General features: G+C 42.2%; 1 protein-coding gene across 3 annotated transcripts in view; it reads right to left on the bottom strand.

Annotated features, from left to right (window-relative positions):
* Positions 1-1091: 1091 nt before the first annotated feature.
* LOC122073811 (YTH domain-containing protein ECT2-like) overlaps positions 1092-26633 on the bottom strand; it is a 43572-nt gene continuing 18030 nt past the window's right edge. For all 3 annotated transcript variants that reach the window (XM_042638452.1, XM_042638453.1, XM_042638454.1), the window contains exons 6-7: positions 22033-22572; positions 1092-8387 (exon numbers count right to left, since the gene is read on the bottom strand). In XM_042638452.1, the coding sequence (XP_042494386.1) occupies positions 8115-8387; positions 22033-22572 (813 nt within the window). In that variant the 3' untranslated portion in view covers positions 1092-8114. The remainder of the gene's footprint in view (positions 8388-22032; positions 22573-26633) is intronic.

Below are 26633 nucleotides of genomic sequence, written 5' to 3'. Positions count from 1 at the left end.
TTCATTTTGGCATCATAGAGGTAAGTATAATAAATACTTGTATTTTTTTATGTCTTCTTTTATTTATATTTATAATTTTGTTTCATAATTATGTATTTATATTATATGTTAATATGTTATGATGATTGATGATTGATGATTGATTGATGAAGAAGAACTTAGTTTATTCACTTTATTGATTTGTTTTTTTTATGAATATCTTACATTGGTATGGATATGAACCTTTAATATTTATTTAACGTATGAGTAATAGGATTCAATTAGGATTTGAGCAAAATAGATTGGTTTTATAAAAAAATTACATAGGAACGCTTTAGTCAATAAGGCGACGCTTTATGCCCGCCTTATCGCTAAGACGCTCCGAAAGACCCTCAAACGCTTCCGTCGCCTTACCGCCTTAAAAACTATGCCATAGTTTTTAAGCCGCTGCTAATGCGTCGCCTTACCAGCGCCTTGGCGCTGATGCGGTCTAGAGATGGTAAGGCAGTGCTCCGCCTTACGTGAAGTGGTGCCTTATGGGTTTTTTTTTTTTAAACACATTTTAAAATTACTTGATGAAGATTCCAAATATAGATTTTTTAGTAGTAGGTGTATGGTTTTGTTAACACTTGAGATGTATGAGATCAGCTTTACTCCACCAAAAATAACCAAAACAAACAAAACAAAAACACGATTCACAAACAGGGTTTGGATTTTGTCAAGGGTTTTAAGAAAGGGCTTTGAGAAGGAATCAAGGAACAAGGAAGAACCATTGATCTAGGCAATCATTTTGCTTCGGCAGCAGTGAGCTTGCTCCAATAGCGGTGAGCTTCATTCTTCTTTGACAGGAGTAGAAATATCGTGGATGACCTTAGGGCTTAGGCACTCATTTTGGCATCATAGAGGTAAGTATAATAAATACTTGTATTTTTTTATGTCTTCTTTTCTTTATATTTATAATTTTGTTTCATAATTATGTATTTATATTATATGTTAATATGTTATGATGATTGATGATTGATGATTGATGAAGATGAACTTAGTTTATTCACTTTATTGATTTGTTTTCTTGATGAATATCTTACATCGGTATGAATATGAACCTTTAATATTTATTTAACATATGAGTAATAGGATTCAATTAGGATTTGAGCCAAATAGATTGGTTTTATAAAAAAATTACACAGGAACGCTTTAGTCAATAAGGCGACGCTTTATGCCCGCCTTATCGCTAAGACGCTTCGAAAGACCCTCCATCGCCTTAGCGCCTTAAAAACTATGATGGCTACCAAAAGCCATTATTCATTTCTTTGTCCTCATCTGTTATTTGTTGGGCTTGTAGTCTTGGACCACCAATTACTACTTACTTTTAGGGCTAAATTGCTAAATGTTGCAAGGATTGCATTAGGGAAGGGATCATATGGTCACTTAAATTTGGACTTTAAATTCATATATATATATATATATATTTTTCTGGTAAATTAGTGAGAAAATGGCAACTTCAACACAAACAGTTAGTGAGAATGCAAAATGGAGCCAAGCAAATGGAGACACCCTTGTTGTTCTCATGGTAGAGGAAATTAAGAAATGCAATAGGACAAAGTTGGTTGGAGGAACATTGCCAATAAATTCAAAGGAAAAACTGGTGTCACCTATACCATTGCACAATTGAGGAAAAAAGTGAATAAATTAAGGCAGGATTATAGTCAATTTAAGAAGCTATTGGACACAACTGGTTTCGGTTGGGATACTGCTTCAAGAACCTGTACTGCTGATGACGAATCCATCTAGGAATTGCATATTAAGGTATGCTCAATTTGTATAAGTACTTTGAAATACCAGGATATATTTATTCAAGTGTGAAGTAGTTGATTAGAGTACTTTTTCTTTATCAGGATAACCCTAGTTGGGCATGATTTAAGAAGCACGGACTACTACAATGGCCAAAACTACGTATGGTATTCGGTGATACATATGCAGACGGCGATGGAAGTGAGACTCAAACAACCGTGTTGGAAACTCTAGGGGCCGGTGATGCTGGGGATATGATCGAGTCCTGTGATGAGTCAAGTTTAGCTCAAGAAGTTACTCCATTGTTTGTCTAATTTTGACTTTAGTTATTTGTGTAATAATGGTTTCCATAACTTAGAATTTATTAAAAAACCATTGACTATCCTTAGATGTTATTTAAACTTTGACACCCATGATGTGTAAATATTGGTTTCTAACAGAATTGATTCTGCTAAGTGCGAACCATACAAGTTTCTATTTCTTCCAAGTTACAAGAGAAATTTTTTTTTGGGGTTACCACACAGCATTTAAGAAGCAGAATCACTAAAAAAAAACAGAAATGCAAAAAAGTGTGCCAGACCCAAAATCATGTTTAAAAAACAGAATCGTTACAGTATAGAGCCTAAGTCACCGGCACCCCACGATGGAAATCCTTCCTCCTCCACCACTTGAGCGGCTAGATCCTAGCGCATATGCCACTAATTCACAACTGCAAGGTTTACAACTTCAAGTGCTATGAACTCCCTGTTCAGAAATCTACTTCGGTAGTTCAGATCAGCGCTTCCTGATGTTCCACCTCCCGTGGCTCAAGCGAGTGGAGTGCCGCCACCAAGACCAAGACCTAATCGGGATGTGGGTAGTCGTATAGGTTCTATGAACACGCAACAATGACAAGACCCACCACTCGCTGACCGGCACAGGACTTCCAGCAGGCATAACAGATCCCCCAGTGGCTCGAGGAGACACCTTAGCCCCGGAAGCATCAACTCCTCAAGGGTCAGCCAGCCAAAGGATCTACACCTAGGGGACGAAGCTCCACTAGGAGGCCCGACCCACCAAGGAGGCCGAGTCCCCCCAGAAGGATGAGTCTATCAAGGAGGCACAACTCGCCTCGAGTCTTTGCTCAGAGACCCAAAGAAGAGGACGATCATCCACACCGAGGAATGGAAGATAGACCAAGAAGTCGAAATCCCCCATGAACTTCCGTCGCATGTGCGAGCTTGATGAGAAGATCGACAGCCTAAAGAAGTCGACCACTAGAATACTAGCAGTCCCTACAGACAATTCTTTGTCTAACAAGCTGATGAACACCCCTCTTCCAAAGAAGTTCAAGATTCTGGTCTTCATCATGTACCATGGAATGTTCGACCCAGTAGACCACATACGCCATTACAATTCTATGATGGCCGTCCAAGGAAACTCGAACATGTTGCTATGTCCGGCATTCCCAGCCTCGTGGAAAGGAGTTTCCCTGTCCTGGTTTGCAACCTTGAAACCCAGATCCATAAATAACTATGATGAGTTGGGTAAGGCTTCATATCCAGTTTCCAGAGCAGCATCCGACAACAGAAGACAGTTGCAAGCCTCTTCGCTATGAAAAGGGCCATAATGAGTCTCCTGGGACTACATTAGCTGGTTCCCTGAAGCTACTCTGGAGGTTAAGGATCTCAAGGATGGTTTAGCCTACAACGCCTTTCATCATGGGGTGAGACATGAAGAGCTCGTCAAATCCTTGGCAGAGAAGGTACCGGTAGGTATGACCGAGCTACTGTAGCGATGTCAAAAATACGCGGCTATGGATGAGCACATGGCAATGGGAAAAGGGATTGCAGGGCTTTGGACAAGAAGAGGACTACCGCATGTGCCAAAGATAATGATCGTGACTCAAAAAAGCTTCGGGCGTTAAGCCCGGACAACCAGCCATTGAATCAGACTCGATCTAACATTCTAATGGAGATCAAAGACAAAAAGGTTATTTTACGACACAAATTGAAGTACCAAAGAAGTTGAAAAGCTACAAAGCTACAATAAAAAAAGATCGACCACCATAGGTTGGCAATTGTGAAGACCAACCCCAAGGTTGGCAATAAAAAAGACCGATCACCATAGGTCGGCAATTGCGAAGACAAACACTAAGGTCGGAAATAAAAAAAGATTGACCACTGTAGGTCAACAATTGCGAAGACCAACCCCAAAGTTGGCAATAAAAGCAATCGACCACTATAGGTCGGCAACTGCAAAGACTGGCCCACCCAAGTTAGCAGTTAAAAGGACTGAACGCTGATGATCAACCCTCATATGGCAACAAAAGGGTTCAAACCCACAAGATAGAACGATCTACTAAAATCAAGGGTTAGTTGGTCAGCATGAAACAAAAATCTAAGGCACAAAATTGGTGAAGTTTTTCATTTCGACATTACATAGAAGACCGAAGGGCCAAGTAAGAAAAAGTAAGTCTTACCGTTCCCCGACCAACTCCTCTATACCTTCCTCATCATCGTCTGTCTGAGTAGCGATCAACTGTTGCTCCTTAAGCCTCCTCTCCTCCTTTGAAGTGAGGGTGTTAGCAAGCTCGAAAAGGGAAAAATCAAAGGCAGACTGTGACCCGAGGACGAAGTCACGGTAGGCCTATGCCTCCCCAAGATGTACGCATCCAAGTGAAAGGATGATACATAGGCGTCAAAGGCCTTTGAGCCCTTGTACTCCTCTATAGCTCGTTCACCCGCTTTCTCTAGTTGCTCCTAGACTGACATCAGATCAGCCTCTAATTGTCGTTTGTCGGTCAGCAACTTCCTTGGCCTTCCGCCTTAATTGAATAAGGCCATCCTTTTCTGGGACACGGGCTTGAGCTGAAGCCAAATCCTTTGAGACCTTGGTGATGCTCCCGAGAAGAGACTTTTCCCGATCAGCCCAGCAAGCCTGGTCAGCTTTATAGGCGTCATCTGCCGTAATGACTTGGGCCTCAAGAACAGTTCACTCGATCTTGAGCTACAGACAGAGAGGCCATTGCCGTATCACATTCAACAGTGGCCACGATGATTTTCTCTGTCAGGGTCTCTAGCTCCTTGTCTTGCCTCACGACCATTTTGTTTAGCGCCTCCGCCAGATCATAAGTCTCCACAGCAAATGCCATGTGCTCCGAGAAAAAAAGGATAGTAACTCAAAGCACGAAAACAACCACCATGCTACAGAAAGCTTATTTCATTTACCCGGGCGAGTGTGGTCCTCCCTCTTTTAAGGATTTCTTCGTGTTCCTCATCCTTTAACATCTGTTCATCCCGAGGATAACGAACATCACGATGCTAGACGTAGGCCATCTCATGCCCATCGAACACCGAACACTCTTTAAATGGCACGCTCCTTGACCCAGCAGGATTGGCAAGAACCACCTCGTCCCAGACCCGCTCAGACCTCTCAGTAGTGCGTCCCTCTGGGTTGGGAAACTCGATAATTGTGTACCATCAACATTGAGGGCGAGCCTCTCGACAACATAACTTCCTTAGCAGGCAGATTAGTGCCCTCAAATGCAGGGGAAACCTCGACCTGCTCCATTGTGGCGGATCAAGCAGCCTCAGTTGTAGCCACCTTAGCGAGGGAGGGACAACAATGGCCCTTTTCTTTTTCTTCTTCCGCCTCTTCAGGGGTCACTGAGCAAACTCAACTTCTTGCTCTCGCAACATCTCTTCCCAACCCTTATTCCAAGCCTTGTAGAGAGCCACTTGAAAAGACAGTTGGTCGATCGGCACTGCAAAAGGAAGAACCAGAGTTAGAAAATAATTCAAAAAAAATGATAACAATATATCGTTATTTGGCAGATGGCTCACCGGTGCTCAAGCCATACCGAGTGAGGAAAGCCTCTTCCCCTAGATTAGCGGTCTCGACGTGATGACCAGCCACATGCATCTCGGCCAGTGCCCTATAGTCTTGACCCATGAGCTTGCGCCTGACATTCACTATGGTTATGTTGGCTAAAACCAGATGTTGCCAACAAGCGGCCCTTGACACCTAAGGCAAAGAAGTACTTGTTCTTCCATCCCTTGATGGAAGAGGGCTTGCCCTGAACGAACTTTATTTGCGAGCACTGGTTCAGGGCATACCAACCTCGAAGGCGATCAAGAGAGCTCAAGTGAAAGCAGTACAGGAAAAGATTGAAAGAGGTCAGATGCTCAAGACTAGGCGCAAAACCCTAACAAGTTCTGCCAAGAATTGGGAACGAGCTACGGAGAGGAAATGTGGAGGTGAGCGAAAATTTCACTCAGAAGTGGAGGGACGGGGAATCTGAATCTTCCTCATAAAGCTAAACCTCATCACCAACCGAATCGTACACTTGTTCGGTCAGAGAGGACTTAGAGGCTAATGGATTAGGGAATGTTGTACTTCCTCCAAATCTCGTCCAATTCCATGATGATCACTGAACTGTGGAACTTTTTCAACTTACACTCCACAGAAGGGTTGGGGAAGGCCAATCCAATTCCCCAAGAGGCCCCAGGAATAGCTAGGCTAGGTCCCTCTGTGGTAGACGACGGTAGAGCAGGGGTAGAAGTTCGGGTACCTCCAATGGAGGGCTCCGTTGGAGGAATAAGGCCCTTGGAGTGAAGGGCCCTATTGGTGGCGGCGTTTACCTCTATTTCCATTGCCGGAGTAGCACCAGAATAAGCAATTAAAATGGAAAAAAGAAGAGTAGAAAGTGAAAACACGAGTAAGAAAAAGGCCTCACTGGTAGCAGAGACGAGGTCCAAAAGCAGAAAGGCAAAGGTATGACGACTAGGGTGGTCACAAACCGGAATAGGCAATCAAAAGCATCCAATAAACAGCCACGAAAGAGTTTGCAGGTAATGGGTGATATTTGCATGTGCTCTCAGGGAAGACAATGGCAAAGAAGAAGATGGAGCAAGAGAAACGGGGTTATAAACCCATAAGTGGGGGCCATTAAATGCCATCCCACGATATGACACATCTGTCGAGGGGGCATGGGACTCGAACCGAGCATGTGCAATGGTTCAACTCCTCATCTATCAACTGATGGCGTCTCTCCATTTATCTACCTTCATAGTGATCCTCCCAATTGACTCAAAGCTGGCAAGGCCTACCGCCACCTAGACACTTGGCCCAAAAATCAGCGGTGCATTAATAGTCGAGATCCGGAAAGAAATTTTAAAATCCATAACGAAAAGATGGTTGCCCTCCCTCTACTATGGAACCAGTAATGAATAGACTACCACCACTTGCATGAAGTCTCGATGGCATGGAGGAACCATTCATAAAGGAGGCAACTCATTCACCGCAAGGGAATCCACTCTCAAATGAATACATAGACTCCAAGCAAGGAATGGATCTATCCTAATCAAGAAAGATCACCGAAAAGGACTCCTAGTCGCCCCTAAAAGGAAGGGGAATCCCCCACCGATCTATATATAGAAGGTTCCTACAAGTGGAATAACCACTATCTATGCACTCTCCAAACATAACTCCTACTATGCTTAGACTCCTACCAGTATTAAAACATTTACCAAGTCGGGACGATCCATGACCCCCTCACTCCAACTCCATCGATCACCTATAAATACCCAGATAAGCCCCCCCTTCAAGGGAATCAAAAACTTTCCCATTCTATTTGGACTACTGTTTGCAGAGAGATCTGACTTAGACATCAGAGAGTCACCCCTTGGAGCAGCACGACGCTCACTCTCTCTTGTTTGTTCTTTTATGCAGGACATACAGGAAGCCTAGGATGATATCTTGCTGCAACAGGTTGCCTATGAGATAACCATTTTTCCGAATTAATCCTTCAATGTGAAGCAAACACTTGGTTATGAGTTCAATCATTCTCATATTAACTAATATGTATCATGAGAGCTTGATAACAGCTTTGACCAATTTCATAAAGCAAGGGATTAGATAAAAATTTTGATTTCATCTTTAGTTGTCAGGTCCCTGATTCTTGTTCGCCATATTTTTTTTTTTAGGCATAGGAAGATGAAAACTCATCATTCCCTAACACCACATACCTTTAACCTGGTAAACCGAATGACAAATTAGCCAAAGATCCAAACTTCTTACACCCAACTGTAGAAATCCAGTTTGCAGCTGTGTAAGAGTTTGAATTTTCCTAGTGCTTAAGCAGCTCACCTAGCCACTTCAATCCCTCACAGTCAAAATAATAAAACCCTCTAGCCACAGGATAATTTAGTTTTGACCAATTAAACCATGAAGAACATATAACAATATTCAGAAGAGGAATGGAGAAAGTACAGCCAAACCAGGATCCTTGTTCTTCCATCTGTTAAGCAGGCCAAAATTGGGCAACCTACAAACGTCTGACGATCAAGCCAGTCCTAGATTGACTAGAGATTAGAATGATTAGCACTTCGCTCAGAGATTATAGATGAAAGATGAAACCATACCTCCTGAGTATCTCTGCTATTAGTCACAGGCTTGTTATCATTGTTTTCAAGTATAATGTGACGGAACTGACTGTTGGGGACATCTTTAATAATGTACCACTTAACAGGAAACTGGCCACTCCACTTGTCTTGCTGCCAATAATCCACACTTTTATCAAAATCTACAGGCCCTACCATTTCAGCCACCCCACAGAACTGTGCACTAGCATTCACCTGCATATTGCCATGAAGTAACAGAATCAATTATGCACCATCTATGCAAATAAAAGCATAAACAACCTTCCAACAACCACAACAAAATAACATCCAGTTCCCTCACCACCTATTTAGTTAGATAAAAACAGCATTATTTAACTTTCCCTACTAGATGACTATCAAAAAGTCCATGTGCAGATAGTCATAGTAAGAACAAATTAAAAGCACAATAGTTTTCCGTCCACCCCCCCACCCCACCCCACCCTACCCTACCCTTTTCGTTGATAAGTAATTACAAGTCCTCATAGAGAATGCCTAATAAAACTAATGGGAAGGGGGTGGGGAGATAAAAAACAGAATTGAAGGACCCAGCTGAATTGGCAAACAATTTCATTGACCTTTGCATAGACTGAAAATGGCCAATAAACTTTTCTTATTATTAATTGGGAAAAAGAACACTGCCTAGCACCCCCCCCCCAAAAAAAAAAAAAAAGCCATCTCAAATGGGGCAGTGAAATGAGCACCCCACCCCTCCCCTTGGATGCCTGTGCATACTCCCATTGGTCCCTGCAGGCCATGCAGCCTGGCAGCTAACCCCTTCTCTTATTAATTTGATCTATACTTTGACCAACCATTTCCTAATGAACCTTCACCTGACCCTCAAGAATAGAAACCAGATTTATAGGTGTAACATGGAGCAACACCAAGCAATTGTAATAGAAAACTAGGAAAAGTGCAGCAACTGCTTCACCTTGATGCATTAAGGTTTAAGTAGGCAGCAGATATTGAGGCAACCACTCAGGGATCAACATAATGATTGCCTAAGAATAAAATACTTCAATTTTAGACATTTGACATTATAATATTAGTGTAGAAAATTATAAAAGGTGAATTATAATGTTTGGGAAATGAAGTTAAAGTCAACAGGGTTTTCAAGAGGAAAGCAAACGAGAAAACTTTTAACTGAGCTGATGTAGTAGAGTATCTGGGCATGCACTCTATTTTGGAACTGGTCTAAGATATTACTCTTTCCGGAGATACTTCTTCTCTTTGTTTTCCTTGATTTCAATTCTAATCAAGCTCCTTGTTATCCAATTCATTCCGTATACATTGCTTTTCCTTCAATCATTTAACCCCACTAATTAGTAAGCATTGCAAAAAGTTTCTGATTACTTCTTCCAGATAAACTAAAACCAAACATCCTATTCTGTAAATGTTACTTATTCTAGCTTAACTGGCCCCAAGACCCTTGTGCAATTTCTCGGTTGGTAACTTAATGTGTGTGTGTGTTTTTTTTTTGGTTGAGGCTTTCTATTTATATACCCTGATCACATGCTTCTCACGTGTATACTTCCCTATATACCTGCCGATCAATAAAATCCATATAGAATCAGTGGTAAAATAGTTAAAAAATAAATAAATAAAAAATGGGCGGGTCGCCTTGCCCATAAAGTGCGTCACAAGACACCTAAGGCATCGCCTTATAGTGCCTTAACAGTTAAAGCGACCGCCTCACATGCAACCAATAATGCAGTGCACTGCCTTATGCTCCCAATACCGCCTCAGCGCCTAGACATAACCTTACCAGTGCCTTGGCACCACCTTAATAACTATGAACAAGACTAAAGGATGGATCTGATGAGTTCAAGGCTGACCGCATAGGAGAGGAGCTTTCCTTTCCAGAGTTGGAGCTTCTTATGGATGAGATCAAGCATAGAGGTGCAGTGGTGGGGGGATATCTTAGAAGAAATGAGAGGGAGACCCAGGTATTTGATGGGGAGGGAGCCCAGAGAGAAGGTAGAAGAAAGCAGGAGAGAGGCTTTGAGGGTATCAGAGACACCTGCAAGAAAGAGATGGGATTTGAGGAGATTGATGCGAAGGCCAAAGATGTATTCGAAAAGGCAGAGGGAGGAAAGAATATATTGAATGAAGAGAGGAACAACCTTAAAGAAAATCATCAGCAAAGGCAAGATGGGTGAGATTAAGGGATTTGCATTAAGGGAGAGGGGAAATGAGATGAAGATCAGAGGAGGATTGAAAGGATCTAGAGAGGACTTACAAAAGAAAGGGAAAAGAGGAAAGGAGAGAGAGGGCTTCCTTGGCGATAGCAACAGAGGAGGGGAAGAATCCAACAGGGGAACCATTGACAATGACAGAGAAGCGGGGAGAAGAAATACAAGAGATGACCCAGTTGATGAAGTTGAGAGGGAAGGACATGGCATGGAGAACTTTCGAGATGAAATCCCAACGAATAGAGTTGAAGGCTTTATGAATATCAATTTTGAGAAGGGCTGCAAGGGAATGAGATTTTCTATCAAAACCTCAGACAATTTCTTAACAGAGGACGATATTTTTGGTAATACTTCTGCCAGCAATGAAAATAGATTTTTTTTTTTTTTGGTGAACAATATAATTTATTACCAAAGAAGAAAAAATACAAGGCCCCAAGGGGATAAGAAAAAAGAAAACAAGGATGCCTCAAGGGAAAAGAGGGGGGGGATCCCAGGAGGCAATAATATGTCTGTTCCATGAGGAATCAATACAAGTAGTTGTAGAAGCGGACAATTTTTCTTTGATGCCAAAGGAAATGGAATTCCAAATTTTTTTGGAGAGGCCCAGAGTTGGAGGCCATTTCTTGAGATCACGCTCCATCTAAATTTGATTGATGGCAGCATTGAAGGAGGATCCCAATCATATCACAAATAGAGGATCCCGAACATGTCATATCAATCCATATCCATTCTCTTTGAAAAGGAAAAATTCAGTGATTTCTTGGCCAACATTTGGCGAGGGCCCCTTTTCAAACTGAAGAGGAGAAATGGAACTCAAAGAAAAGGTGATCAATATCTTCCACACCATTCGAGCAAAGACTACATTGCGGGTAAACCGAGATTTGGCGGTTGATCAAGAAAGATTGGGTTGGCAAACAATTGTAGAGAGCACGCCAAACCGTGAAGCTATGATGAGGGATGAAGGGCTTGAACCAGGAGATTTTCCTCTAGGGAACAAGAGGGCCGGGGGGCATAATAAAATCCCAAGCAGCTTTGGAGGAGAAGAGGCCCGATGAGGCAGGAAACCAAATAGTAGTGTCACTTGTCACCCCTACCATTGGAAAGCTTTTGGATACTTTGTAAGGCATTCCACACTAGAGACATCAAGAGGGAAGAGTTAGTCGGAGGGGCCCACCAATAAAAGAAAATTGATTGGGCATGACAAGAGAATCGACCACCTTCTGAATCCTATTAGCCAGGATCTTAGCGATGAACTTATAGAGAAGGCTGCATCGGGAATGGGCCTAAAGTCAGGCATAGAAGAGGCGCCCACTTTTTAGGGATGATGCAGAGTAGGTTTCATTGATGCCTTAAATTTGAGAGGGGTTGAAAGTGAAGCTACGAATGGCCGAGATGAGATCAAGCTTTATGATGTCCCAATAATGGGAGAAAATCCCATGCTGAAGGCATCAAGGCCCAGGGTTATGGAGGCTTTATGGGACTAGATGGCCGCCAATATTTCATCATTAGAGGGAACAGCTTGGAGGGAGGGGATAAGATGAGGGGGGATAAATTTACTGATAAGGCCCGAAGGGATGGGTGGGCCCATAAGAGGGAAGGGGGATGGAAGAGATCAAAGAAGTACCTAAAAGCTTCAGATTTGATGCTACCAGGAGAGAGAAGAGTGGATCCGTCTCTTGCTAAAGGACAAAGGATGGAGTTGTGGCTCGTTCTAGCTTTGAGTGAATGGTGGAAGTATGCAATGTTGGAGCAACCAAGCTCAAGCGATTTAATTCTGGATTTCTGCTTGAGAAAACATTCCTCTTGAACAAGAGAGGAAAGTTCCTAGGAGGCATCTTGCTTTGTAGATACAAGGGAGGGGTTATGAAGATCAAACTGAAGATTAACTTGAATGGATGAGAGCTTATCTGTGCAGCTTGAGATGTGGGAAGAAATATTGCCAAAGGAGGAGTTCCATTGCTTGAGAATCAATTTAACATTTTTAAGCTTCCTGGAGAGGGCAATGAAAGGAGTTAGCACCTTTATTATTTTAATTTCCTAGTCAATTTAGGTTACCTTATTAGTAGGATTGGGTTAGGCCTTCCTTTTTAGTCTTTCAGCCTGGTTTTGAGTTTTCTATATAAGTTAGAAAAGGGGTCCAACATTTTACACGAGTTTTCACTAATGAAAAGCTTTGTCTTTAAGCACTCCTTCCTGTGTCAAGAAATCCTTGTGTCAAATCAATGTCAGTTGGCGTTTGATCCATCAAAACACCTTAAGCGGGGAAGCCCAGGTGCATTCCTCTCTCTCTCTCTCTCTAATCCTCTCAAAGTTACTATTGATACTGATATTTCTGCAATCTGTCCATCTCTTATCTCTATAGAATGGTATGGAGCCCCTTGTGGCCACTAATGTCATGCTCCATACCACATCCAAGGGTGTTTAGAATGAACTCAAAGAGAGTTTCTCATAAGACAAAATCACATCCGGGGTATTTCATCTATATGAGAAGCATAGTTGTCACGGAGTCAAGGCGAACCAAGGCGGTGGAGGGTTGTCTAAGTGCTTAGGCGCACGCCTTGAGGCGAACAAGGCGACCAATTGTTATTTTTTATTTTTCCTATTTTCTAACATTATTTAGTAAGCTATATATACCTTGTATCATAAAAAATCAAGATTAAGCAACATCAAGTCATTAAAAATCAACATTTAGCCACATTAAATCATAAAAAATTAACATTAAGTCATATTAAGTTATAAAAAATTAAAATTTAGAGAAATGCTCTGGTTCTATAATAAGTTTGACTGGTCAAATGATATTATTTTTATATGAGACTTTTTGTATCAGTTATAATATAAAACCAGCTTTCCAACAAGTCTAAGATTACTTAAATCTGAGTTGTAATGACAAAGTTATGTTCTGGTGAAACTTATTTTTAAGTGCGCGAATGCTGTTAAAATCGCCTAAATGAAAATAATTTTATGGATATCAAAACAAAAAATTATTTTACCGGATTTTTGGTTTTTAGAAATGTTTTAACATGATAGAATTTATAAAATTTTCATAATTGAGAAAAACTCCAGCATTTAAAAGTTGAAAATTGCCCCTATAACCAAAATCCATTTTTTCTTCTTGGACTGGGTTGTTGACTTTTTATCCTTTTGGAATTTGATTTTTAAACTATTTTTATTGGATTCAAATAGGAGGTATTTGCTTATTTATGAATAATATCTTAGTTGGCGACGCCTTGACAACTATGATGAGAAGTTTTTCTCCTTCAGGTAGAATGGCAAATCGGTGATTACTACAGTTCTTTAAAGGGCATGTAGGAGGAAGTCAATATATATCATCAACCCTTGTCTACTAATACTGAAGTCTCAAAATCTCAACCGGCTGAATTTCTAGTAGCTAAATATTTGTCTGGATTGGAATCTAATTTTCAACCTATCAAGAGCTAAATACTTGGAATATCCTCGTGATTTTCTGGGGATTTCACTTCAGGAACAACCTAACAAATACTACTGATCAATACATCTAACATACATCCACAGGTAACCTACCACGCCGTGACCTCCCATGCCCCCTACCTGTCCGGCGGCCACTGCCGCCGGCACCTCCCTTACCTCCAACTAGGGGTGTTAAAACCTAGCCCGAACCGGTAAAATTGACCGAAACTGACCAATAAAACCCGAACCGAACCGAACCGAACCAAACCAATCCTTATTGGATTGGTTTTGGACTGAGGTATGTTCAACCGGTCCAAACCGAACCGACCAATAACCAAACCAAAACCAAACTGAATGAAACCGATAAAAGTATAAATGATTATGAGATTATAAATTGGTGAATTGCCTATCCATTTTTCACAATATTAGTGAGAAAATTTTTAATTGTAAGGGGAATTGTTACAAATCATTGAATATTAAGTTATGAATAGAGAAATTGATTTGTAAATTGTAATAATGCTTCCATTGATTTCCTTGTTCACTATACAAAATTAGTTGGATAGTTAAATGAATGATTAGGGATAATAGGGTTCATTTTGTGATTTCAATATTAATTATCTTCTTAGTAATTTGTTATCCATTGGTTTCAATATTAGTTCCCTTACAACGATAACCATGATTTAATCATAATCATAAATTTAAAGTGTTTTTTTCGTCAAATCGTCACTATAAGTTATGTATGTAAGATTTCATTATGGTTCAAGGCCAATAATAAACCGATCTAAACCGGTATCAACCCAATATTGAAAAACCGAAATAACTCGAAACCAAGCCAGACCGAAACCGAAACTGACCGAAAACCGAAGTTCCTTAATGGATTGGTTTTGGTCTCCCTCATTCCTAGACTGAAACTAATTCAACCCGACCGAAACCGAACCAACCGATTGACACCCCTACCACCGACGATTACCTCCTCGACCTCCCTGCTGGCCACTCTTCTGGTCCCAATCCATCGCGTTCCATCCCCTCCTCCACTTCTGCATTCCCATTCCTTGACTCCAGACCCTCGTACTTGGAGTACGGTTGTCTCCACCTCCTACCCCCCATCGCTCCCTCCTCCTTTCTCTCCCCTCCATCCACAGGCCATTCCCTCTTCTATCACCCTCCGGCCACCCACAACTCTTCCCCTGTTGGCCTTCGCCTGCCTGGCTTTCTAGACTCTGAGATTCAGAAATGTAAGAATTGTGTAGTTGGAACTTTTTTGGGTAGCAGACCTCCATTTTCTATAGTTAAAACTACACTCTTGAATCAGTGGATACCTACATGCTCCTTATCTACAAATATGCTGGACAATGGTACCTTTATCTTCAATTTTAATTCCGATTCCAACAAAGCCCAGCCATTGATGGAGGGCCTTGGTACTTTGGGAAGAAACCCATTTTTCTAAGGCAATGGGATGCTCGGACCTCCTTCAACAGAACTAAGCCATCCTCTATCCCTCTCTGGGTCGTCTTCCCCAATCTTCCCCTACATTTCTGGTGTGCCAAGGGCTTGAGCCTAGTTGGATCTCTCTTCGGAAAACCCCTATATTCAGACAAAGAGCACAAAATCTATGGATAGACTCTCTTTTGCAAGAATTTGCATTGAAGTGGAAGCCGACTGTGTACTCCCATCGTCAGTTACAATCATGGACAGCAATGGCCATTCCTTCATCCAAGATGTTAAGTATGACTGGCTACCACTTTCCTGTTCGAACTGCAAGTGTTTTGGCCACAAGACTTCACTATGTGATAAACTCCAAGTCACCACTGATGCTCCCTCCTCTGAACAAGCTCTCTGTAAAAACCTTACTCCAAATAATGACCTATCTCAGCAGGACACCTTCATAGAGCAAAATCCCAGAAGAAATCGAAGCAAAAGATACCAGCAGCGGCTTTCGACGACGACAACGACTACTCCTGCTCCTCTTCCGGCAGAGGTTATATCGCTTCGGACTGATGGACATCCTTCGCAGACAATACGCGCTGGTCCAAACCCTTTTGCTATCTTTTCGATGACAGAACCTGCTGGTGGAACAGTTTCCCCTTCCAGCTTCCAAGCTAGGGTTGCTACTCAGGCTACGCCTGAAATTCTTCCTCAATTTGGATCGATGAATCTGATCTGCCAGGCGGATCTCCCAATGGCTGAAAACCTGCCTTCCAATCCCCCTTTGCTCCCTCTCCCTGACGCCACCTCGGTCCCTACTAGACCCAATCCTCTGTTACCCAAAACCCTCCTCCTTCGACTAACCCATCTTATTCAAACCAATCGAACCGAACCACTTCTGAACCTCTTTTCATCCCTCTAAATCAATTCCTACCGGTTCATTTACTAAACAAATTTTCTAAATACCCGTCGGACCACCCGTTATACCCTGGCAAACTTTACAGCCCGACCCACCCATTTACCCAACCAAACCCACCCATCACCCATCCGGATCCGACCCGTATCACCAGTTCTTCTATCACTATACCTGAAACCAACCTGTTATCTCCCATCCATTCTAACCTGCGGTTATCACCTTCTTCGCCCAACGCTGTTACCTTTGGTTTCACCACTGCTGGTCGTAGCCTTCAACCACTGCAGCATTCCTTTGCTGCCCCTGCTGCATCTCTTTCCTCGACGGTGACGCCTGTCGCTGCATCCCCTGCCCACGATGGTTCGCCCCCTGTCCACGATGCCCTCCTCCATCCTGCATCCTTGCCGGCCTTGGAAGGCCTCTCTCCTATCTGCACCAACTTGGTCTCCCACTCAGGTATGATTCCGGTGGCCTTTGAGGCCCTGATACCTCTTCACTGCCGATTCCGACGGCCTCTGAATGCCCTCACGATCATGACACTCCTTCCCTGCCGACTTCAGCAACTCCTTCTGGAAACTACATTTGCTCGAACTCTGGCTCCCTCCAGCCTAACTCGACCTCTGCCAACCATGCCACGACTCCATCAAGGCCGCACTGCTCCTCAAGCTCCAGTTGCGACACTTCTGATGGAATTCTCCCTTGTTCGTGCACCACGGACTGTGATAACAATTTGCCTCCCATCAATTTGGTCATAGATGGAAGCTCCACCAGCACCGGTTCTCCTGCTCTTCACTACACTCAGCATGATTCTCCAGATGGTTCTTTGGATGAGATCACTGTGGTTCCTTGCTCAAACCCCCCCCCTACATCCCTATAACCCTGCCTATCTCCAATATCAATGGCCCTGCTACCACCCACAGAAAAAAAGGTAAGAAATCACCCATCACCACTAGATCCAATGCCACCTCCACCCCCATTGACTCCCCTGTCATTGGTTATAGCCGCCAGACTCCTTCCAACCTAGTTCCCCCATCCCCAAGGCCCCTCGTAGCTCGTCCAAGCATCTGGTGCCCTCCCCCCTTGGTTCCTCATGATCCCGTGGACCATCTGGAATGTTCGAGGTCTTAATTCCTTGGCTAAACAAGCTGATATCCATTCGAGTATTCGCTCCTCTTAAGTCTAACCTTTGCTGCCTTTTGGAAACCTATGTCCTAGAGGCCAACGCCTCCCGAATAGCCTCCTCGATTGCCCCCTGCTGGTCTTTTGCTTCCAACTACCTTCATAGCCCTAATGGGAGAATCTGGATTCTTTAGGATCCTTCCTACCTGGACATCTCCATCGAATGCTCCTCCGACCAAGCCATCCTCATTGGTTATAGCCGCCAGACTCCAATTCTGCATATTTCCACCACTCTCTCAAAGCTAGGAACAATGCCAACACTATACCCAAGCTCATGTCCTCCACTGGTGTTGAGCTCCACTCCCCCGACCTCATCAAGTTGGAAGCCATTCTCACTTCCATGGTCTCTTCTGTCCTCCCACTCCCCTCCTCCCCCTCCCATCCCCCCAACCTCCTCAATAAGTTTATCCCCGATGAGCTCCTCCCTTTCCTCTAATCCATCCCTTGCGAGGAAGAAATTCTTTTGGCTAACCTTTCCCACAAAGCCAACAAAGCCCCAGGTTCTGATAGCTTCAGTATGGGCTTCTTCTCTGCCTGCTAGAACACCATCCGCAATGACCTAATTCTTGCGGTGCGTAGTTTCTTTTACAACCCCAATCAAATCAGTGGGATCAATCACACTTTCTTCTGCCTCATCCCTAAAAAGGAAGGTATGATTTCCATGAATGACTTCACACCTATCTCTCTTCGCAACCTCCTCTACAAGTTCGTTGCTAAGATCCTGGCCAATAAGATCCAAAAAGTCATCGATTCCCTGGTTAGCTCAAACCAATCTGCTTTCATCACTGGCAAAAGCATTTTGAATAACATTATGCTTTGCCATGAGATTGTTCGCGGTTTTGATCGTAAGTCCCATTCTTCTACTGCTCTCCTTAAAATAGACATTCATAAAGCCTTTAACACGATCAGCTGGGACTTTATCTCTAATACGCTACTCCAAATGTCTTTCCCTGCCTCGTTTGTCCACTGGATTCGCATTTACATCTCCTCCCCTAGATTTTCTGTCCTAGTGAATGGTAGCCCAGCTGGGTACTTCCCCTCGACTGCGGTATCCAGCAAGGTTACCCCCTTTCTCCTCTCCTCTCCTCTCCTCCCTTTCTTTAGAAATCCTTTCCCGCTCCATCGAATCTGCCACTGACACCCATCTCATTTCCCCCATTCCCAAATGCAAATCCCTTTTCTCATCTGGCTTTTGCTGATGATATTATGATCTTTTCCAAGGCCAACCCTCTTTCTATCTCCACTATCATGGCCACTCTCCATTCCTTTGAATCTCTTTCGAGGCTTAGAATCAATCTCCTCAAATTCAACATCTTCCTCTCCGGTGTTTCCCTTGATGCCCAAGACTCCCTCTTAGGAATCTCGGGAATTCCGCTAGGATCCTTGCCTATTAAATATCTAGGTCTTCCTCTCATCTCCTCTAGGCTCTCCTCCCATCATTGTACCCCCCTTCTTGACCAGCTCAGGAAAAAATTTCAGCTCTAAAAAGACAAACTCCTCTCTTTTGCTGGTCCTCTCACTCTCAGCAGATCAGTCCTTCAGTCCATATACATCTATTGGTCTGGAACCTTTGTCCTTCCGGCTTCTATGATTAAATATTTTGAAGGTCTCTTTATGCTCCTTCCTTTGGAAGGGCTCTGATTCCTCCAAATTCCTTCGGCCTCTCAGTTGGAAAAAAGTTTGCCTTCCCAAATCTGATGGAGGTTTAGGCATCAGAAGAATCAAAGACGCCAACTCTGCTGGTGTCCTCAAACTCATTTGGAAAATTGTGTCCAAACATAAAAGTATTTGGGTTGATTGGATCCTTGTTGGGGCCCTCAAGCATAACTCCCTCTGGACTGCCCCTTCCATAGTTGATGCCTCCTAGATCTGGAGAGAGATCCTGGAATACAAGACCATTGCCCTCTCTGCAATTTCCTTCTCCATTGGTAATGGTCAGACCACCTTTCTCTGGAAGGACCCCTAACACCCTTTGGGCGTCTTGGCTCACCTGATTTCCCTCAGAGTTATATATTCTTCTAGCCTCCTTGCCAATGCTTTTGTCTCCTCTATCCTCTCCCCCACTGGTTGGTCACCTCCCTCCTCTCCTCCTCCTCCCCTTAATATCTGGTCTTCCCTCCCCTCTCTTCCCCCTGGTCATAGAGGAAGAGAAGATAAATGCATCTGGCTCCCATCCTCTAATGGGATCTTCACCTCTGCCACTACTTGGTCCTTTGTTAGAAACCCTTCCCCGGTCGTTCCTTGGCAAATCCCCCGGCACAACTTCACCCTTTGGCGATGCTTGTCCTAATGTCTCCCCACCCAATCCTTCCTCATCCACCGCCACATTCTTGGCAACCCTTCCTGTTGCCTCTGCCCTCAAGGAATAGAGGGCATCCCTCATCTCTTCTTCTCTTGCCCCTTCTCCTCTTCTATTTGGAAATCTATTCTCTCCAAATGTTGGCAACTAGGAGATGTATTCTTCCCTTCCATAGGGAATGGAACTGGATTGACATGACCTTCTCTGGCTCCTCAATCTATGATATTGTTGGTAAATTGGCTTTTGGGGCTACCATTAACCATCTCTGGATGGAGCGTAACATTGGTAGATGAAGCCCCAAATCTCATTCCCCGGATATGATTTGGAAAGCTGTCTACTTTGATGTTACCTCCAAAGTCTATGCCCTCCCAATTCGGCCTGTCCCCTACTCCCCCAGAAACTTCCACATCATTACTTCTTGGAACCTTCAGGTTGATCTCATCCATACTCCCTCTTCTTGACTGAATGTATGCTTCCCCTCCCCCAATTTTTGTATCCTCAGGGTTTTGATGTTTAGTTTCTTTTCTTTATTTTCCCCCCGTGGGTTGGCTTCTCCTTGTTGGCTTCTTTTTCCTTTGTATTTTCTTCTCCTCTTGGTAATGAATTATTTATTCATCAAAAAAAAAAAAAAAGCTAAATACTTGCAAGCAAGAAGATTCCATCCATGAATGAGGCCTGCTGTCGGATTTAGTGTATTGCAAATCTAGCACTACTTCCTTCCACCAAGGATAATTCTTCCATTGTTTCAAATAGTGGTGGTCGTGGCCGTGATACTAGTTTTCCTAGTAGAGGTCATGATGGTGGTCGAGGTAGAGGATTGCCAACAAACTGGGTCATGTGTTAGTGTACTCACTGTGGGAAGAAAAATCATACCATTGATACATGTTGGGAAAAGCATGGTAAGCCAAACTGGGTTCCACAGATCTCAGCCACCACTATCACATCTGCTTAGAGTTGTAGCATAGTCACCCTCTGTTGCCAATCTTGCTTCTATATCTAGAGGTAGTCAGTTTTTCTCCCCATTAAGAGATGAATTAAATCAATTATGAGAATGGATGCAGAAACTTAAGATGTCTACTCTACATCCACACTAGTATTGCTCACTCAGTACTGGCGCATTCCTTACCACCTCTCCACAGAATGGATAATTGACTTTGATATAACATCTTATATGACTGGTAAGTTCCATGTCCGTTCTTCTCTTCAGAAGATCACTCTTCCTTAGAGAGTCATGCTCGTTGAGCCACTTTACTCAGGTGCCGGCTACTGGTTGTCTCCTTACCCTCGTATCCTTTCTTAAATTTTGTTCTTCGTGTTCCTAATTTTGCTTTAAATTTTCTTTCTGTTAGTACTGGTGAAATCATTAAATTGCCCAATCACCTTTTACCCCACTTGTGTTTTTCAGGACTTCCATACATGGAATACAATTGGTGAGGGTGTGAGGATGGTCTCTATAATTTTGATGGCTCCAATCCTACAATTGCTTCTGTCGCTTCCCGTTGTGTCTCTCCTCTTTGGTGGTATTATTGGTTGGGACATCTCTCTCTTTCCAAGCTTCAACAAATGGTTCATAGTTGCAAGAATATCTCTCGCCTTGAGTGTGAAGCATGTAAGCTTGGAAAGCATCACCATACCACATTCCGTCTCCTGATGCTCCTTGAAGTTCTTCCTTGTTGATGCGGATCCGGGTTCCAAAACCGGAATCGGATCGCTTATGTGCCCATCCAAGAGTGCACTAGCCAAATACTAAAGAATAATGGCAGTTATTGTAAATAAACCGAAATTGCAAAAGGGAAAGGCACTCCTGTAAAACTAGATATGCTATGGTTTCAATGGGTAAGTAGAGGGGACTTAATAAGATTAGCATTCATTTATCAAGGACATTCTCGGAAGAAAATACAAGGAATGGGATAGAGGGGCATAAAATGGAGAAGGAAAGAGTATTTTGGAAATTAACTAGATAGGATTTAACACAAAAGATAAAAGAGATTAAAGAAGTAACAGAACGAGAGGAAAAGAGGAACCTCAATCGACTTCTTCGACCTTGGACAGAAACAAGGGCGGTTGAACCAGTCTGCCTTCAGGTGATCGATCTCACCTATGTGGGCTCTACTCGAGGTGAAATTTTAGGAATTGATTCCTAAGCCTCACCCCTTTCGATACCAACCCACGATACCTTGAACCAGCCGCTACGGATTAGCTCAGAAAAAAATTATATTACTGATAATTCTACTTTTTTCCCTTTTACCTGTGATGATTAATAAATTCTAGCTGCCTAATTATTCCATTTGTTAGGGAGTTGGGGAAAATAGGTATCAATTTCATATCAAAATCTGCCTTTCAAACAATTGAATTTAAACTAACTAATTAAAAAGTACAGAGAAAATGGGCTTTGGAGGTTTAACTTACTGAAAAGAACAGAAAGATTGGGCATGCAGCTTTTCTCTCTTTAGCTTCATGATAAGCAGCATCAAGTTTTCTATTCCCATTTGGTGTGCTGGCCCAGACACCATATTTAATGCTCTTGTGGACATTATCTTCACTGTAGGATTTGATGATGCAGAATTTGGCATCGTTGTATACTGTTACAAAATCTGGACGGTTGAATGACTCACTACGGATGTGAACGTTACATATGCTGCTCTTGCCACTATCAACAGATGAACCATGTTCAGTGGTGATCTGGTCCTTTGATTTTGAAGCCCTTGGTCCTCGGTTCTGCTCGTTAAGGATATCAAGTGTTCCATTACAAATACAGACAGATCCAGCTCCCCTTCCTCGTCGTCTGCCCTTATCAACTATCATCCAGCTCCGGGTATTTGTCCCCAAACTGGAAAGGGATCCACTCCCAAAACTAGATCCTTGATAAATTCCACCATTAGGATACCCTCTGGTATATGAGCTGGAACCAGATCCAAACCCATATAGTGGTCTTTGAGGTTGAGAAGCCTGAAAATGACAACAGCACAGTTAAAAGGTAACATTATTGAAGCCCTGCCAGTGCATAAATGGTAAGGATGAAAACAGATTGACCATTTTCTATGAAGGACTAGCCGATAACAAGTTGCTATTGGGATTCATCATAAGCTATTCCGAAGTTAACTGGTTAAATGACTCACTATAATCTGCCAGCTATCATGGAACTACAAGGTTATTAACACAAGGCATAAATCCACAAATAATGTCACCCCTTTCCTCCGACAAAAAGCAACCCCCACTTAGACTCAAAAACAAACCATTGCCTCCTCCCCTACCTTCAAATACTAGACGTATTCAAACATGGATCTAGCTGCATCTACTCCATATTTAGCCCTTTTATGGCCCATTCCGTATGCAGGTTATCATGAAAAAATGTGTAAATTTTTATTGATTAATGATATGGGGGGAGGAACACCCTTCTGTCTACAGTTCTTTCATGGTGCTTAAAGAACTTAGAAGTGGAAGTATACAGGGGAGTTTACATATAAAGAACCAATAAGTAACCAATCATTCATCTAAAATAAAATCTTCTCCAATTATTCTCAGGACCCCAAACCCACCCTGCTCCCTTGCCCAGCTGAAAATAAGAAAAAACTGTATTTGATATTTCGAAAAGAAGCATTATTTCAGGATCCCCAATGTTAGAAGTTCTTGATTAAAGGGTTCACAGCACTACCCAAGCGAACAGTATTGAAGGGTACTGTTCACATGAACAGTAACTTTTCCTTTTTATGTCCTTAATGCCCTCCTCAGGGTTTTGTCAAGATCATAAATTGAATGAAGTAGGCAGTCTCAACCCAAGAGTTACAACAATTTCTCTCGCCTCTTTCTTCTTCCTCCTTTTCTTCTTCTTTTATTATTACATGGTGTCAAAGTAGATCAAAGATCCTTAGGTGTTGTGCTACACTTTCATCTTAGGATCTCATCCACCCTTCTTCTAAGGTTTCAATCAATATTGATTGAATCATCACATATCTTATTTGCGGTTTATATAGGTTCTCGGTTTAAAGGGGTGCAGCACCCTATGTTGCTATTTGGTTACTTTTAGAGACTAGTTCATGAAGAAACTGAAGGGCTAGGTCTCTTTGAAGTCAGCTTTCACAAATCTATTTCCGTTTTAGGTTTTAGAATTGATTTTTATCGATTTTTTTGGTTCAGGGTTTCTCTCTGAATCGATTCAGCTTCCCTTTTGTGTGGCTAGTGAATATAGAGTCTTCACTCCATCTAGTATCATATTCTGGTTGAGTTATTTTTCTTCCCTGTTGGATTCTGATTACTTTGTGAAAGATGGTGGATGCAAAGAATGTTATAACTGAGGTGGTGTCACCGTCCTCTAATCGGATCACTAAAAAGACACTAGAAGGTATTTCTAAAATTCAGCAATGGAAGAAAATTTTCAGTTGGTGTTAACTGGCCGTGACCAACAGTCACTTGACGAAGACAAAACCTACTGGTGATGTATCATGGGACACCATTGATGGATGTATTTTGGGACAAATATTGAATTCTATGGAGAATCAGATTGTTGATTTGGTAACTCATATTGATACTATGAAGGAATTGTTGGAATATCTGAATATTTTATATATGCGTATCTCTCCTGCATCTAAGAGTTGTCACAAGATTTTTATCGAACTGATCAAAGGGGTCGTTCTCTGACCCAATACTTTTTCTGGTTTTAAGAGGATGTACGAAGAGTTGAACTCTCTACTTCCTATTAGTTTTGATGTGCAACAGATGCAGAACCAGCAAAAACAGCTCGCAGTTATGGGATTTTTAGGTGGCCTTAGCAAGGAATATGATTCTATTCACTCTCAAATCCTTGGCGGTGATAATTTGGCCTCTCTTGCAGATACCTTCTCACGGGTTCTACGGGTATCTTGTGAAATTTATCGTGATTCTGCACCTGTTGATAGTTTAGCTAGTTCAGCGTTGCAGCTAATTCTCTTGGGACTGATAGTGGGGCTGGTGGTACTCGTGGTCATGGAAGTGGTACTATCTCTGGTAAAGAACCAAATTCTGGTACACAGGGTACACATGCTAGTTCAGATAGTTCCGGATCTGTGCGAACTTGTCACCATTGTGGTCAACCAGGTCATTTCGAACGTTTATTTTGGAAACTTCATGGCAAACCATCTTAACAACAGCTTGTCAATTCTGCAACTAGTACTTAGCCTGCTGCTACATCATCTCCAAAGTCTGAGGGTAAGATGGTTATGATGTCTAATGAGAATAATGTACGGTATACCCAGTTTCAGAATTCTCAGTCTTCACAGCCTCCCACTACTTTTGTTCAGACAGGTAATGCCACTGCATTTCTCTCATCTACTTCCCGTCCCTGGATCATTGATTCAGGTGCATCAGATCACATATTCAGAGTTTCAGGTATATTTTCTTCCTTTAATGCATCGTCATCCAGTGCTACTTTAGTTGATTGTTCATTAGCGAAAGTTAATGGCACAGACACCGTTCATGTAAACTCTTCGTTATCCTTCTTCTGTTCTTTATCTTCCAATTTTTCCTTTCAACTTCTTGTCTATTAGCAAGCTGACTAAAGCTTAAAATTGTTCGGTAACCTTTTGTCTGACTCTTGTATTTTTCACGATCTTACAACAAGGATGATTGGTAGAGGTCGTGAATCGGGAGGGCTCTATCTACTCGAAGACTCATGTAGCATGATTTGAGTCTTATGTCACCTCATCAAATTCATTGCCATTTGGGTCACCCTTCATTGGAAAGCTTGAAGAAACTTGATACTCGTTTCAGTTCTCTTACTAGTTTAGAGTGTGAGTCTTATCAGTTTGGAAAACTTCATTGTGTGAATTATCCTCCTAGAGTCAATAAACGGTCAGACAAGCCTTTTGCTTTAGTCCATACCGATGTTTGGGGTCTGTGTCCAGTTGTTTCTCCGTTGGATTTTAAATATTTTGTTACCTTTGTTGATGACTATTCCAGAGTTACCTAGCTTTATTTAATGAAAAATTGTTTAGAGTTATTTTACATTTTTTTTTTTTTCTTTTTTGCATTTGTTGCTGAAATTCAAACTCAGTTTAATATTTTTGTGAGTGTTCTTTGTAGTTATAATACCAAAGAATATTTTTTTACCCTGTCTCTCAATTTAAGACTCAACATGGCATGGTTCATCAATCTTCCTATGTTCACACCCCTCAACAGAATGGTGTGGCTGAAAGGAATAATAACATTTACTAGAAGTTACTCGTTCTCTTCTTTTTTAGATGAAGGTAATAAAATCTTTTTAGGCTGGTGCTGATCTAACTGCGTGTTATCTAATTAACTGCATGCCTTCCTCTGTTTAACGTGGTGGTATCCCTCATTCTTTAATATTTCTTTCTGATCCATTATTATTTTATTTTTATTGTTTTGATAGGTAAAAGTGATATATTAGAGAAGGAAATAAGAAATAGTACACAAGAAGGAAACATCTAAGAACCCATAGGAAATAGGGAAGACGTCCCTAGATCCATAAAATTATATGGATTACAAACGGAAGTAGGTCTCTAAAGCTACATCCCTCCTAATAAGATCACTGAGATCACTCGGGAATTAAGGTGGAAGCCAATTGATCTCTATCAAGGATGTCGAGGAGGAAGTAAGGTACTCCGCTGGCTGATTTGTTCCTCCATCCATTATTTGTTTTACCAACAAATACCACCACTAGTGTTTGGTTGTCTGTTTTATTCATGATAATCTCCTGGTCCTGGCATTTCAAAACTATATCCCAAAGCTCTCAAATGCTTATTTGTTGGTTATTCTCGTACCCAAAAAGGTCACCATTGTTATTCCCCTAAGTTACATAAAAATTTTGTAACGGCTGATGTTTCTTTCTTTGAGTTCACTCCTTATGCGGACTCTTCCTTTGTTATTTCTTACTTGGATGATGATCTTCCTATATATATTGTTCAGCATTCTGTTCCACAAATTCCTCTGCTCCACCACCGTCTCTTCTTCCAAAGCCTGCCATTCAACATGTATACAATTGTCGCCCTTGAACAGATTCTGCCCCCCCCCCC

Source organism: Macadamia integrifolia, chromosome 3 (genome assembly GCF_013358625.1).
Source record: "Macadamia integrifolia cultivar HAES 741 chromosome 3, SCU_Mint_v3, whole genome shotgun sequence".
NCBI lineage: Eukaryota > Viridiplantae > Streptophyta > Magnoliopsida > Proteales > Proteaceae > Macadamia > Macadamia integrifolia.
This window is presented reverse-complemented; position numbering and strand designations above follow the sequence as displayed.